At 39.0% G+C, this 13,846-nt stretch overlaps 2 protein-coding genes across 7 annotated transcripts in view; both read right to left on the bottom strand.

Moving 5' to 3' along the window:
• Positions 1 to 2,712, bottom strand: part of LOC310953474 (bone morphogenetic protein receptor type-1A-like) — a 59,225-nt gene extending 56,513 nt beyond the window's left edge. For both annotated transcript variants that reach the window (XM_083922519.1, XM_083922521.1), the window contains exon 1: positions 2,537 to 2,712. The gene's annotated coding sequence lies outside the window, so the exon portion shown is untranslated. The remainder of the gene's footprint in view (positions 1 to 2,536) is intronic.
• Positions 2,713 to 7,333: 4,621 nt separating this feature from the next.
• Positions 7,334 to 13,846, bottom strand: part of LOC310953472 (LIM domain-binding protein 3-like) — a 55,673-nt gene continuing 49,160 nt past the window's right edge. For all 5 annotated transcript variants that reach the window (XM_083922515.1, XM_083922514.1, XM_083922513.1 and 2 more), the window contains 4 exons: positions 13,243 to 13,423; positions 12,294 to 12,414; positions 12,092 to 12,207; positions 7,334 to 10,837 (listed from right to left, as the gene is read on the bottom strand). In XM_083922515.1, coding sequence (XP_083778641.1) covers positions 10,748 to 10,837; positions 12,092 to 12,207; positions 12,294 to 12,414; positions 13,243 to 13,423 — 508 coding nt within the window. In that variant the 3' untranslated portion in view covers positions 7,334 to 10,747. The remainder of the gene's footprint in view (positions 10,838 to 12,091; positions 12,208 to 12,293; positions 12,415 to 13,242; positions 13,424 to 13,846) is intronic.

Here is a 13,846-nt window from a genome sequence, read left to right as displayed (position 1 = left end):
ACCAAAATCAACAAATGTTTCTTTCTTGTCTTATGACGCATAATAATAATAAATCACCCTATTAAAGACAGGACGGGACCCTTTGCTGCTTATTATTGAGTCATTACGCGACAGAAAATTGATCTACAACCACTTTAATAATGGAGTCATGCTTTAAATCATTTCTCTGGTTCAAAATAATTGAATTTGCAGCTTTTTTCTATTTCATTTCACTGAAAAGTGACCGAGAGAAAAGCAAATATCACAAGATTTTTGATTAAATATCTTTATATTGCGACAATATCGTGCGGTTGACCATTGTTGCCTCTACAAAAACATTTACACAATAACATATTTTAATAAATACTCATCAGTTATATGGATATTATGATTAAGGAGGTAAAGGGACGTATTACTACAGTCTGCCAAAATCAGAAAATGACATCATTTTACTGTAACGCAGCCTAAAAAAACATTTTACGATATTACAATGTATAAAATCTAAGAGGATAAACTTTAACTGGAGATATATTTGGTGTTTTGGACATAAAAAGATCACCTGAAGCTCAGAGAAGCTGTGACAGACGCTGTTTTCTCATGTTTTATGGACTAAAATTATTAATTTTAGAACAACAGATTAACTGAGAAAGCAAATAACAGCGTCAATATTATTATTTATCCATTTACGACAAGATGCACCAGTGTTACGGATCAGAAAGTGTGATCTAAATAAAACTATTGATTTGAAAATGTGGCTAAACATGTAGAGCTTCTACAGCATCAATATGGAAATATAGGTATGTTAAGATATATATATATGCTCCTACAGTGAAATATGGAATAATAAAGGTAAGAAATGTGTAAAAATATGTAAACTACAATATATCTACAACAGTGTTAATGGTAACATCTATAAAAATTACACTAAATTGACTGTAACAGCTTTATCTCTGCACAAAAGCATCAAAATTTGGCTTTTACTTAATTTTTTAAGTCTGAAATCAGAAAAATCAATGCTTGGAAACAGCTTTACGTTATTTTCCAATGTTTTAATGCAGCAAACATCTCATTTAATGTCATAAAACACCTGAAATATTATTTTTAAAGGCCTATTAAAGCACAATAACATAAGATAGAGCTTTATTCTACGCCCAAAATTGCAATAACACTTAAAAATAATACAATTGTAACGAAATAAGATTTTAAAAAAAGAGTGAAATATAAAATAGAGTGTCTAAGGAGTAAAGTGCAAATGAAATAAAGACATAACATGATGTAATAGAGGTGCATTGCACGTGATAATGAACATAACAGATGTAAAGTTATTGAAATTGATAAATTCTGAACATTTTATTGATATTTTAAAGTTTATAAAGTCTCACACCTACAAAGCGAACTTACCTTAAAAGGTAGAGTTAGCCAAGTTGACTTTAATGGGGAAAAACGTGACATTTTGACCCTAAAACGGGTTAAAATTAAACTGTTTTCGCTGCTAAATTGGGAGCAAACGTTTCAGGCTTTGGTGTAATTACAGAGGAGCTGTGCAATGGAAACGTAAGCTAACAGAGGAATGCGGCTAACAAGTCCAGTAAATACCCTCCCCCGGGCCAACTTCAACTACTACAAACATTAGTGACGAATAATGCTCATTATTGTTGTAAACTGTGACTTTTAAAAACAACAAACTTTAAGCAAATAAACTTTTTTTCAACGACAGAAAGTAAAAAAGGATCCGTCTAAATCCTGGCGCCAATACACTCGAACAACAAAAAAGGTCTGTTCGCCGAACTCCATTTTTGTTTTGGTCAACTTTGTAACACGACGTTAAAACAAACTTAATTATATAATATAGTCACATGTTAAGTTTTAAAACTATCAATAAAGTCAAGATTAAAAATTCGGCTTTTTAAAAAAGTCGAAAAATGTGATTTTTAAACAACAAACTTTAAGTTAAGCAACTTTTTTCCCACGACAGCAGCAAAAGGGACCCGTCTAAATCCTGAAGTTGTTCCATCCACACACACACACAATACAAATCTGTTCGCCGAACTCCCTTAGTGTTTTGTTCATTTATTTACATTTACTTAAATAAATACTTAATTATACAAGATAATCACATATAAACTAAAACATATAAAGACTAAGTTAATTACAAGAGTTCGGCTTTTTAAAAAACACGAACAGTTGTTTCTTAAATGTGATTTTTAAACAACAAACTTTAAAAATCCAACTTTTTTCCCCCACGACTTCAACCAAAGGGACCCGTCTACGTCCTGGTGACACTTTAAAACAAATCTGTTCGCCATTAACTCCATTACGGTTTTGTTAAACTTATTCCCACAAACTTACACGTTAATAATATAAGATATTCACTTATAAATGCAACAAAGTGAAGTATAAAAGTTCTGATTTTCTTTTTAAATGAAATAAAAACTCGACACATCGTAAACACGAAGCAGCAACACAGACACTGCGTTGACTCCAGGTGGTAGACGGAGCCCCAAAGTCGGGCTCCGACCCCGCAGGCTGGGAATGAAGTTCGGGATTGTGCCCTTACCTTTGCCCCCTTCTTTCTTGAATTTCTCCCCCGAATGTGACGCTTTTTTTCGGCTTCTTTCGACGCTATTTCATCGCAGTAGTCAAAGTCCAAATCCCCACCGTGATACCGGGACAGAAAGGCGTAATTCCCCGGTGTTTTCCGTAGTAACGTTCACGCATCGGCCGCTCGCTCGGTCGCTCCGCGGTTTGAGCCGTTTGATGATGGAGGGGAGCGAAGAGCAGCCGGGCAAAGATCGTGTGTGGCCGCGGTGATGCGTCGCTCTGAGGGGAGCGATCACTCCGCGGCAAAACCACGGGACCGAGTATACAGGAGTTTAGGGGGGGACGACAGACTGCGCATGCGCTCTGTCAGCTTTAAAGAGATTTAAAGGTTATAATAATGAGATAAAAGTCAAAATAATGACCTAAAAAGTTATAATTATGACACAAAAAGTTATAGTTATGACCTAAAAAGTTATTATTATGAGGTATAGTCATAATAATGAGATAAAATCATAATATTGTGATAAAACAGTTATTATTATAAGTTAAAAAGTTATAATTATGAGATAAAAAGTTATAATTATGTGATAAAAGTCATAATAATGAGATAAAAAGTCAAAACAATTAGATAAAATCATAATAATGTGATAAAAAAGTTATAATTATGTGATAAAAATCATAATAAAGTGATAAAATGTTATAATTATGTGATAAAAATCATAATAATGAGATAAAAAGTCATAATTATGAGATAAAAATCATAATAATGAGATAAAAAGTCATAATTATGAGATAAAAATCATAATAATGAGATAAAAAGTTATAATTATGTGATAAAAATCATAATAATGAGATAAAAATCATAATAATGAGATCAAAGTTATAATTATGAGATAAAAAAGTCAAAATAATGAGATAAAAAGGTTTTAATAATGAGATAAAAGTCAAAATAATGACCTAAAAAGTTATAATTATGACACAAAAAGTTATAGTTATGACCTAAAAAGTTATAATTATGAGGTATAGTCATAATAATGAGATAAAATCATAATATTGGGATAAAACAGTTATTATTATAAGTTAAAAAGTTATAATTATGAGGTATAGTCATAATAATGAGATAAAATCATAATATTGTGATAAAACAGTTATTATTATAAGTTAAAAAGTTATAATTATGAGATAAAAAGTTATAATTATGTGATAAAAGTCATAATAATGAGATAAAAAGTCAAAACAATTAGATAAAATCAATAATGTGATAAAAAAGTTATAATTATGTGATAAAAATCATAATAATGAGATAAAAAGTCATAATTATGAGATAAAAATCATAATTATGAGATAAAAAGTCATAATTGTGAGATAAAAATCATAATAATGAGATAAAAAGTCATAATTATGAGATAAAAATCATAATAATGAGATAAAAAGTTATAATTATGTGATAAAAATCATAATAATGAGATAAAAATCATAATAATGAGACAAAAAGTCAAATAATGAGATAAAAATCATAATAATGAGATCAAAGTTATAATTATGAGATAAAAAAGTCAAAATAATGAGATAAAAAGGTTTTAATAATGAGATAAAAGTCAAAATAATGACCTAAAAAGTTATAATTATGACACAAAAAGTTATAGTTATGACCTAAAAAGTTATAATTATGAGGTATAGTCATAATAATGAGATAAAATCATAATAATGTGATAAAAAAAGTTAAAATTATAAGATAAAAAGTTATAATTATGAGATAAAAATCATAATTATGAGATAAAAAGTCATAATAATGAGATAAAAAGTCATAATAAAGTGATAAAAAGTTATAATTATGAGATAAAAAGTCATAATAAAGTGATAAAATGTTATAATTATGTGATAAAAATCATAATAATGAGATAAAAAATCATAATAATGAGACAAAAAGTCAAATAATGAGATTAAAATCATAATAATGAGATAAAGTTATAATTATGAGATGAAAATCATAAAAAAGTGATAAAAAATCATTATAATGGGATAAAAAAAATCCCATTTGCTTGCTTTTCTTGTTTGTTAGCTTTTGACGGCTCATTTTCTTTATTAAGTTTGTTAAGTTTTATTATTTTTATTTCATGTTCAATAAAGATTAATAATAAAAAGGGGGAATATAAAGTGATATAAATAAAATATGAATTATATGCAGTCATCTGTTATCATGTTTATTTGTTTGGTAATTTATTTCTGTAAAAGCAAAATTAAACATAAATAATGGACAAAAATAAATACTGACATTTGAAAATAAAAGTAATTTAAATGCAAAGGTAAATAAATGTTGCAGATTTGCTGCATTCAGAGTGTTGTGATTTCTCTTTGGTCCCGGACTCAGAGGCGGAGTGAGAGCTCTGTCGTTTTTCCTCCTCTGTGCTTCAATCACTGCTGCGGAGACCTGCGGCTTTTATTTTGAAGGGAAACTGTAAAAGCGACACAGACGCCCCCTGGTGTCTGGAGACGGGACATCACACCGCTGACGTCACTACTGCTGATAATAATAGTTATAATAACAACAATAATGATAATGATGATGATGATAATAATAATTATAATAATAATAATAATAATGATAACAATAACCTTAAAATTAATTTTAATAATGATAATAATAATAATAGTTGTTATAATAACAATAATAATGCTAATAATATAACAATAGTAATAATATTAATTTTAATAATAATCAGTGTTATTATGTAAAGCTGAAGTTGCAACACACTTGATTTGACCTCATGACATTTCTCCGAGGTCATGACCAGTGTGTGTGTGTGTGTGTGTGTGTGTGTGTGTGTGTGTGTGTGTCAGAGTTACAAAAATAAGAAGTGAAAGAGGAACTTTCCTGTAAAAGTTCCAAACTGATGATGAAAAATATAGAAAAGTTACCAAACATTCCTGTTTACGCACGAGAAGAGTATCATGAGTGTTAGAGGGGTTACATTTAAAGAGTAAAGCTGTAATAGTTTTAGACCTGACTGTGCAAAACTTTAACAACGTATTCACCAAGTTAATGTCCACAGTTATTTGATCTAAAGAAGCGTGAAAGATCAACACTTTAAAAAAAGAGGGGACCCGGAGAAGAACCCTGAGGGACTCCAGCAGTGAAGCTACAAGGTTCACACACAGATTCTCTCCCAGTTACCGTCTTCCAGTTGTTACGAAATGATGATTTTCCTCCAGTGAATGCTCTCCACTTCAAAGAGACACAAAATAACCACAAAGAGACACAAACAACTACAAAGAGACACAAAACAACCACAAAGAGACACAAAACAACCACAAAGAGACACAAACAACTACAAAGAGACACAAAACAACCACAAAGACACACAAAATGACCACAAAGACACACAAACAACTATAAAGAGACATAAAATGACCACAAAGAGACACAAAATGACCACAAAGAGACTCAAAATGACCACAAAGAGACTCAAAATGACCACAAAGAGACACAGAGTGACCACAAAGAGACACAAACAACTACAAAGAGACTCAAAATGACCACAAAGAGACTCAAAATGACCACAAAGAGACACAAAATGACCCCAAAGACACACAATTAGTTGAGTGTCATCTGCATATATAGCTGCTGATATTTGCCTCCTGTGAACACTCGTTTGTTGCTTTGGTTGAAAAAGCAGAAAGAACATTTTAAATAAAAAAGCTCATGAAACAAGACTCTTGTAGGAAACTGTTGGGATTTGAAATTATTTGATTTCTAACACATTAATGCTCTGTCATATACCTTTAATTCAGCATTCAGACTTTTTTCTCTTTTATGTTTAATCACATAATTAAGAAGCTGATTATTTATTATTTTTAGGTAAAATCTGAATTTAAAAGATGGAGTTTGGGACTCTTCAATACAAAATCCAGTCAGTCTGAGTTAAAGCTGTGGTTGTTTTGTGTCTCTTTGTGGTCATTTTGAGTCTCTTTGTAGTTGTTTGTGTCTCTTTGTGGTTGTTTTGTGTCTCTTTGTAGTTGTTTGTGTCTCTTTGTAGTTGTTTTGAGTCTCTTTGTGGTTGTTTTGTGTCTCTTTGTGGTCTTTTGTCTCTTTGTAGTTATTTTGTGTCGTTTTGTGGTCATTTTGTGTGTCTTTGTGGTTGTTTTGTGTCTCTTTGTGGTTGCTTTGTGTCTCTTTGTGGTCACTTTGTGTCTCTTTGTTGTCATTTTATGTCTCTTTGTGGTCATTTTGTGTCTCTTTGTGGTTGTTTTGTGTCTCTTTGTGGTTACTTGTGTCTCTTTGTGGTCACTTTGTGTCTATTTGTGGTCACTTTGTGTCTCTTTCTGGTCATTTTGAGTCTCTTTGTAATCGTGGGAAGTAGTTGCATCTCAAAAAGACAAAAACAACTTCACAGCAAATGTTTTCAAGTGTTTCAAGTGCTCATTTTATTGAACTCGCAGCACGTACAGAATATCCGTCAGATATTTAAAACCTGTTAAACAACGTCGTAAAGCAGCCGAACCTCCGACACGCAGCAGAGTCCTTTAATGTTACTGCAGCTTCTCTTCCTCCGTCACACTGTGGCATTAATAACGTTTCACTGACACCTCATCCACACCGAAAACCAAGTTCAAACACTCCCGATAATGTTAAACGGCGACATCATCGATAACCGATACTGACGTGGCCTCGCTCCACGTGCTGTGACAGACTGTGACAAACGCTGTTCATGCACGCATTCACCCCGGAAACACACACAAACGGTATAAAATAAAGTCAAAGTAAAAACTGTACACCGGCACACGGGCTCACTCAACTGACCGAGGGTGTGTGTGTGTGTGTGTGTGTGTGTGTGTGTTAGTGTGTGTGTGTGTGTGTGTATGTGTGTGTGTGTGTGTGTGTGTGTGTGTGTGTGTGTGTGTGTGCCAGTCAGACAGACAGGTCGCAGAGTAGCCTAAGGCACAACACGCCAAACTTGATCGTCGCTCTGCTCTAAATCTTGTTCCGGTGCGTCTGAGGGCGCCCTCCCACTGTGCCTCCGTCCCGTGCCCCGTGCTTTAGGGTCCTTGTCCCCCCCTCCAGGCCCGTTTGTACTCACACTACCTGGGCCTCGGAGAATGCTTCTTGCTGCCTATACGTCATCACGCCGTAACACGTCACACGCATTGATGACATCATGGCGATGCGTGGCTTTGTTTCCAGATCTTTCCGTAGACCTCGGAGTTTTTGTGCGTCTTGTCGACTGTTTTTGAATCTTTTCATCGACCAAATCTGCAGTAAACACTCCACCTCCGCATCACACCAACGTGAACCTTTCGCCGCCATTGTTTTAAATGTCCGCGCATGGTCCTAGACGCGGTACGGTTGCACTCACACTTGTCAAATGAACTAGACTTTAGACGTGAAACATGGTCGGGCGCGGTACGGATGGACAGGGTGAGTGTGCCCTGAGGCTCCGATCACACTTTTAAAACATCCCCGGATGTGTTCACACCGCATCGTAAAAGCGTTCGACGGCACATCGGTCAGCGTATCTGCAGCAAACGCAGAAAGGATCGGACTTTGACGCTGCTTTTACTTTGTTGAGCTGCAGTTCTTCTAACGGCCACCAGATGCTGCTGCTACGTGACGTTTGTTTACGCATTGACATAAATACGTTTATTTAATCAAAGTCTGGGAACAAATACAGGACTTTCACCCGGGAGACGACCGCTCGTGTCCGCGTGAAGCCAAAAGTCACTTGTTCACGTGACGTACTTTAACGCGTAAGTTAATGGTTGAATATGGAGATTGAGCAGAACAGCGCCATCGAGTGTTTTAAGATCGTAATTTTTAGCAGCCGGGGTTGTCTGAGTGCGTCTGAAATGACAGATCTATTACGTTTTCATTCTTAAGATTTGGCGACACCTGTGGTTACCTGTGGCAACGCGGTAAATGTCTTAATAACACAAGTTCAAAAAATGACGTGTGCATCGATCACCGGGGGCTGAATCAGCAGCTCTCTTCTGCTCGACGGATATTTATAGAGTTTCAGCACATTCTTCATCCGTCCGGCCCACAACTTTACTCTTCTGGTTGACTCTCCGGGCTCTCATAGCGTCGTTCACAGAGAAAAAGCCGAGCGCTTCCTGACGGGCACAGTTATAAACGAGCTGGTGAACACAACGGAGCCTTTAGCAGCTAAAGAGACACATATTTCCGTCAGGACGGAGCCTCCGATGCCCCAGGAATTATTATTATTATTATGGTTTGTTTTAGATCTTGTGTGCATAAAATAAAATATATAATCTCGTGGGACCTCAGGCGCTTCATAGCATCCTGTAACAGTCAGAAAAGAAAACTGTGTGCGGTGTGAACGGGGCCATGAAGTGAAAACTAGCACCGACATTTAACAATAACACGATAATTACAGTTCAAACATCCGCAAAACAAATCATTTGGTGAGCACCGGACGCAGCAGTGATGATATATTAGCTTTTAAATAAATATCACACGCTCAAAAATAATCTATAAATATGAGATTTCAGTTCGCAGACACAGTTCAGATGATGGTGCTTCTTCTTCACGGCCGCTCTGCTGCAGTCGGACCGCCTCCACATCTGGACTACGACCGAGCCGGGACTGAGAGCAGAGACGCTCACGTTCCCCTCAAAACCAAAACAGCGAATTTCAAAATAAAATAAAAGTGATGCTTTATCGTTTCACCTGCTGCTCTGAATGAACTGTGAACTGAAGTCTGAGGACCTTTTGTTTCCACACAGTCTGTCGTTTCTAGTTTACAGTGTCGTGCTGAAGCAAACATTAATAAATACGTTTGTTAGTTTAGTTAAGTGAAAAAAAAGCATTCAAAAATCTAAATTGGCACATTTCAGCGACGAGTGAAAGATACGATGAGAACAAAATTGTGGAGACAAACTACGGTGCAGTTCAAGGTTACGGAGTCTCGTGTGTGCCGCTGCAATAACTGAATACTTTCCCACTGTTTAATTATAACAACAGTAAATTAACACTAAAAACAATTATTATAATTTAGAAATTAATTAAAATTTAATTGGAACAAAAAAAATTATCTGGCTAGTTGTAAATACGACGAATAAATGACTTTATTTCCTCATTTAAAGGTCATCTCATCTCATCTTCAGCCTCTTATCCGGGGTCGGGTCTCGGGGGCAGCAGCTTTAGCAGGGGACCCCAAACTTCCCTTTCCCGGGCCACATTAACCAGCTCTAACTGGGGGATCCTGAGGCGTTCCCAGGCCAGTGTGGAGATCTAATCTCTCCACCTGGTCCTGGGTCTTCCCCGAGGCCTCCTCCCAGCTGGACGTGCCTGGAACACCTCCCTAGGGAGGCGCCCAGGGTTCATCCTTACCAGATGATCCTGAACCACCTCAACTGGCTCCTTTCAACACAAAGGAGCAGCGGCTCTACTCCGAGTTCCTCACGGATGCTGAACTTCTCCCCCTCTCTCTAAGGGAGACTCCAGCCCCCCTCCTGAGGAAACACATTTCACACGCTTGGACCTGGACCTGGTTCTTTGGGTCCTGACCCAGCTTTCATGACCACAGGTGAAGGTAGGGACCAGGACTGAGCGGTAGATCCAGAGCTTTGTCTTCCTCAGCTCTCTTTTGGTCACAACGGTGCGGTAGAGCGACTGCAGCTCCGCCCCCGCTGCTCCGATTCTCCGGCCAAACTCACGCTCCATCGTCCCCTCACTCGTGAACAAGATCCAGAGGGACTTGAACTCCTTCACTCGGGGTCAGGACTCATTTACATTTATTCAATTGACGTTTAAGTCCACAGATGAGATGCAATCCGAGCTAAAAATGATTAAATGATCAAAAGTATTATTATTAATATTTAAATTTAAACGTAATAATACCTTTGTTGCACTACGTTTATGTATTTTGCATGAGAATATATATCGTTGTTTCATTCGGCACACACCAGACTCCGTACGGACGCCGAACGGCACGGCGGTCACATCGAACACACGGGAAGTTTCTGGTAGAAAACACAAGAAAATGAAAAGTACGTAATAAAATGTGTCGGAAGAACAACAGAGAACATCGTGACTTTGTTTTTGCTTCTGTTCTGAAGCAGAATCATCAGGCGGCGTCGTTTAATCCTTAATATTAATGCACAAAAAGAAAACCCAAAGAGCGTTTCACACACATCTTGTAAAAGTCGTCGGCTTGCGTTTGTCGTCGTTGCGTCGTCGTTGCGTTGCCCCCGGCGACGGCTGGTTGGCCTACACGTTGATGGCGTGAGCGTGCTTCTTGCACAGAGGTTTGTCCTTCTTGGAGTAGAAAGGCTGGCCCTCGAGGTTCACGTTGCAAACCTGCAGGGGGCGACAGACACAGAGGAGTTGAGCGGATGCGTCTCTTCCTGCACGACGCGGAACACGACAGGAAGTAGCTCTGAGTACGAACAGGCTCGAGAGACCAGTGGGGACACTTTCTGTGAAACAGTGTCTCTGTTTAATTATTTAAATGTAATTATTCAAAGATGTGAGCACCACAGACTAAACTACGTCCGCCTGCATCGTATTGACGTGGAGACAGAAACAGATACCGTAAATTCGTGAATCAGTGTTTATCTGCAGCAGGCTGATAATACAGAGAGCTTAGCATATAAGTTTATTAAGTATTATTCTTGTATTTGTTCAATTAAAATGATAGAAATACATTATGTACATCAGTTTGCATGCACGTGATATGCTATGTTGCTTTATTTGAGGAGAGATGAGGCAATGTACCAAAACAATAAGAAAAATGAGACATTACGAGAAGATGAGACATGAAAAGAGCATTAAATACATATTTATCCACTTGGTTTCCCACCAGCCTCTATTTGAGAAAACACAGTATCTCAAAACCTGGGGCTGATTCACAAAACATCTTAAAGCTCAGAGTACAGCAGGTGCTAACCTTTGTGATTCACAAAGCCTTTTAGCGCTTAAAGTCGCTCCTAAATCTATAAAAACGTTAAGAACCGACCTAACATGCTTCTGCAGTCGACATTACGCAGAGATTCAATGATAGTGAGCTTTTAAAAAGGTACGGCCTTAGTGGAGATGGCTTTAAGAACGTGGCAGAGTCGGTCAGGGACGCCGTCACATCACCAACCAATAACAAACACCCATATCACCAAAGATTAAAGTTGGTAAAACTCTCCGTGGGAAAAAAAAAGCTGGTCAGCTCAGACGACAGTTCTTCCTTGGTTGGAATGAAAACCTGCAGCCACAGCGGCCCTTTACTGGATCACTTTGACACCCCTGATCTACCCCAACATGGTCGACCCCGTCCTCTGGTCTGAGCTCAGGAGTCCGTCCCGCTCCTTAGGAAAAGTTGGTCTCAGACTTTGGGAACAGGTTTGAAGAAATGACTCCGAACTAAGATCTTTTCGTGCTCCTGAGGAGAATTCTTAGCTTCTGTTTAGACGAAGACGACGTAGAAAGGAAACATTTAAGTGGCCTGGAGTTCTCACATTTTATTCTGGTTTAGACGAGCGTCTTTGGGGGTAAATCTGCGTGCACAGGGTGACGCAAAAGTGTGTAAACTGGATGCTAATGGCGTCCGTTTCTGGTTCTTACCGCACAGACAAAGCAGGTGTCATGCCAGGTGTGACCCAGGGCCTCGATGAACTTATCTCCAGCTTCAACCGGGAAGTCACAGCCATGACACTTAGTGCTGAAGAGTGCGATGTAATCTGACGGAGAGAGAGACACAGAGATAGTTAGCCCTTACCCCCGACCCCTGACCCCTGACCCCAGGACGGTGTGAACGTCCTCGTACCTTTCTCGCAGTACGGCTCTCCGTCCTCCATGTGGAAGAGGCTGTTTCCAAAGGCTTGGCCGCAGGCGGCGCACACGAAGCAGGTGGTGTGCCACGTCTGCCGCAGGGCGTGCATCACTTCCTGTAACACGCAAACATGTCAGACGCGTTCAAGACACACTTTTCCCTTTAAATGATGTCACTAATGTCAGGTATCTAAGGCATTTGGACCCGGAAATCTTATTTTGAAAGGGTGTTACGTCAGACTGAACAGCCGGATATTGCTGAACACAGACAGACAGACAGAAATGTGGACAGGCAGACAGACAGACAGTTAAAAGGACAGGTAAACAGACAGACAGGTGGACAGACACACACGTGGAAAGACAGACAGACAGGTAAACAGACAGACAGGTGAACAGACAGACAGGTGAACAGACAGACAGACAGGTGAACAGACAGACAGGTACACAGACAGACAGGTCGACAAGTAAACAGACAGACAGACAGGTGGACAGACAGACAGGTAAACAGACACACAGGTTGACAGACAGACAGGTCGACAGACAGACAGGTGGACAGACAGACAGGTGGACAGGTAAACAGACAGACAGACAGGTGGACAGACAGACAGACACGTGGACAGACAGACAGGTGGACAGACAGACACATGGACAGACAGACAGTTGAACAGACAGACAGGTGGACAGACAGGTACACAGACATACAGGTGGACAGGTAAACAGACAGGTGGACAGACAGACAGACAGGTGGACAGACACACACACATGGACAGACAGACAGGTGGACAGATAGACAGACAGGTGGACAGACAGACAGGTACACATACAGACAGGTGGAAAGACAGACAGGTGGACAGACAGACAGACAGGTGGACAGACAGGTAAACAGACAGACAGGTGGACAGACAGACACATGGACAGACAGACAGACAGGTGGAGCATCTCACCCCCATGATCTTGGTGTTGCAGCGGGCGCAGGTCGGTGCGAAGAACTCCTCGTAGCAGTTCTCGCAGTAGACGTTGTTCTGCTCCTCCACGAAGCTGACGTCGGCCAGAGACATGTGGCAGTAGTGACAGTTAAACTCCTCGGGGTGCCAGGACCGGCCGAGGGCCACCAGGAAGGGGCCCCTGGAAACCACGACAACAACAACAACAACAACAACAAAAACAACAACAACAACAGGGTCTCAGGTTCAGTCTGCTTCAGCTGGTTTGTGATGTTTGAATCTACCGGCTGTCTTCTCGTCTTGTCTTTCATCACTATTTGGATTTTACGTCAGTTCTCGAAGTGGAACTGGGGCGTCTACGTTTGACTCTTTGATGTTTCAGGACCGTTTCCTGCGTACAGACGCGTCTCCCGAGCTGCCGGTCCACGCCAGGTGGTTCTGCGGCCAGTCTACGTTAACTTTTTATTAAGGTTTTATGTCTCTTTTGTGTCTCATTGTTGTTGTTTTGTGTCTCTTTGTTGTTGTTTTGTGTCTGTTTGTGGTTGTTTTGTGTCTCTGTGTTGTTGTTTTGTGTCTCTTTGTTGTTGTTTTGTGTCTCTGTGTT

Source organism: Echiichthys vipera (assembly GCF_963691815.1).
Source record: "Echiichthys vipera genome assembly, chromosome: 11".
In the NCBI taxonomy this organism is placed as follows: domain Eukaryota; kingdom Metazoa; phylum Chordata; class Actinopteri; order Perciformes; family Trachinidae; genus Echiichthys; species Echiichthys vipera.
This window is presented reverse-complemented; position numbering and strand designations above follow the sequence as displayed.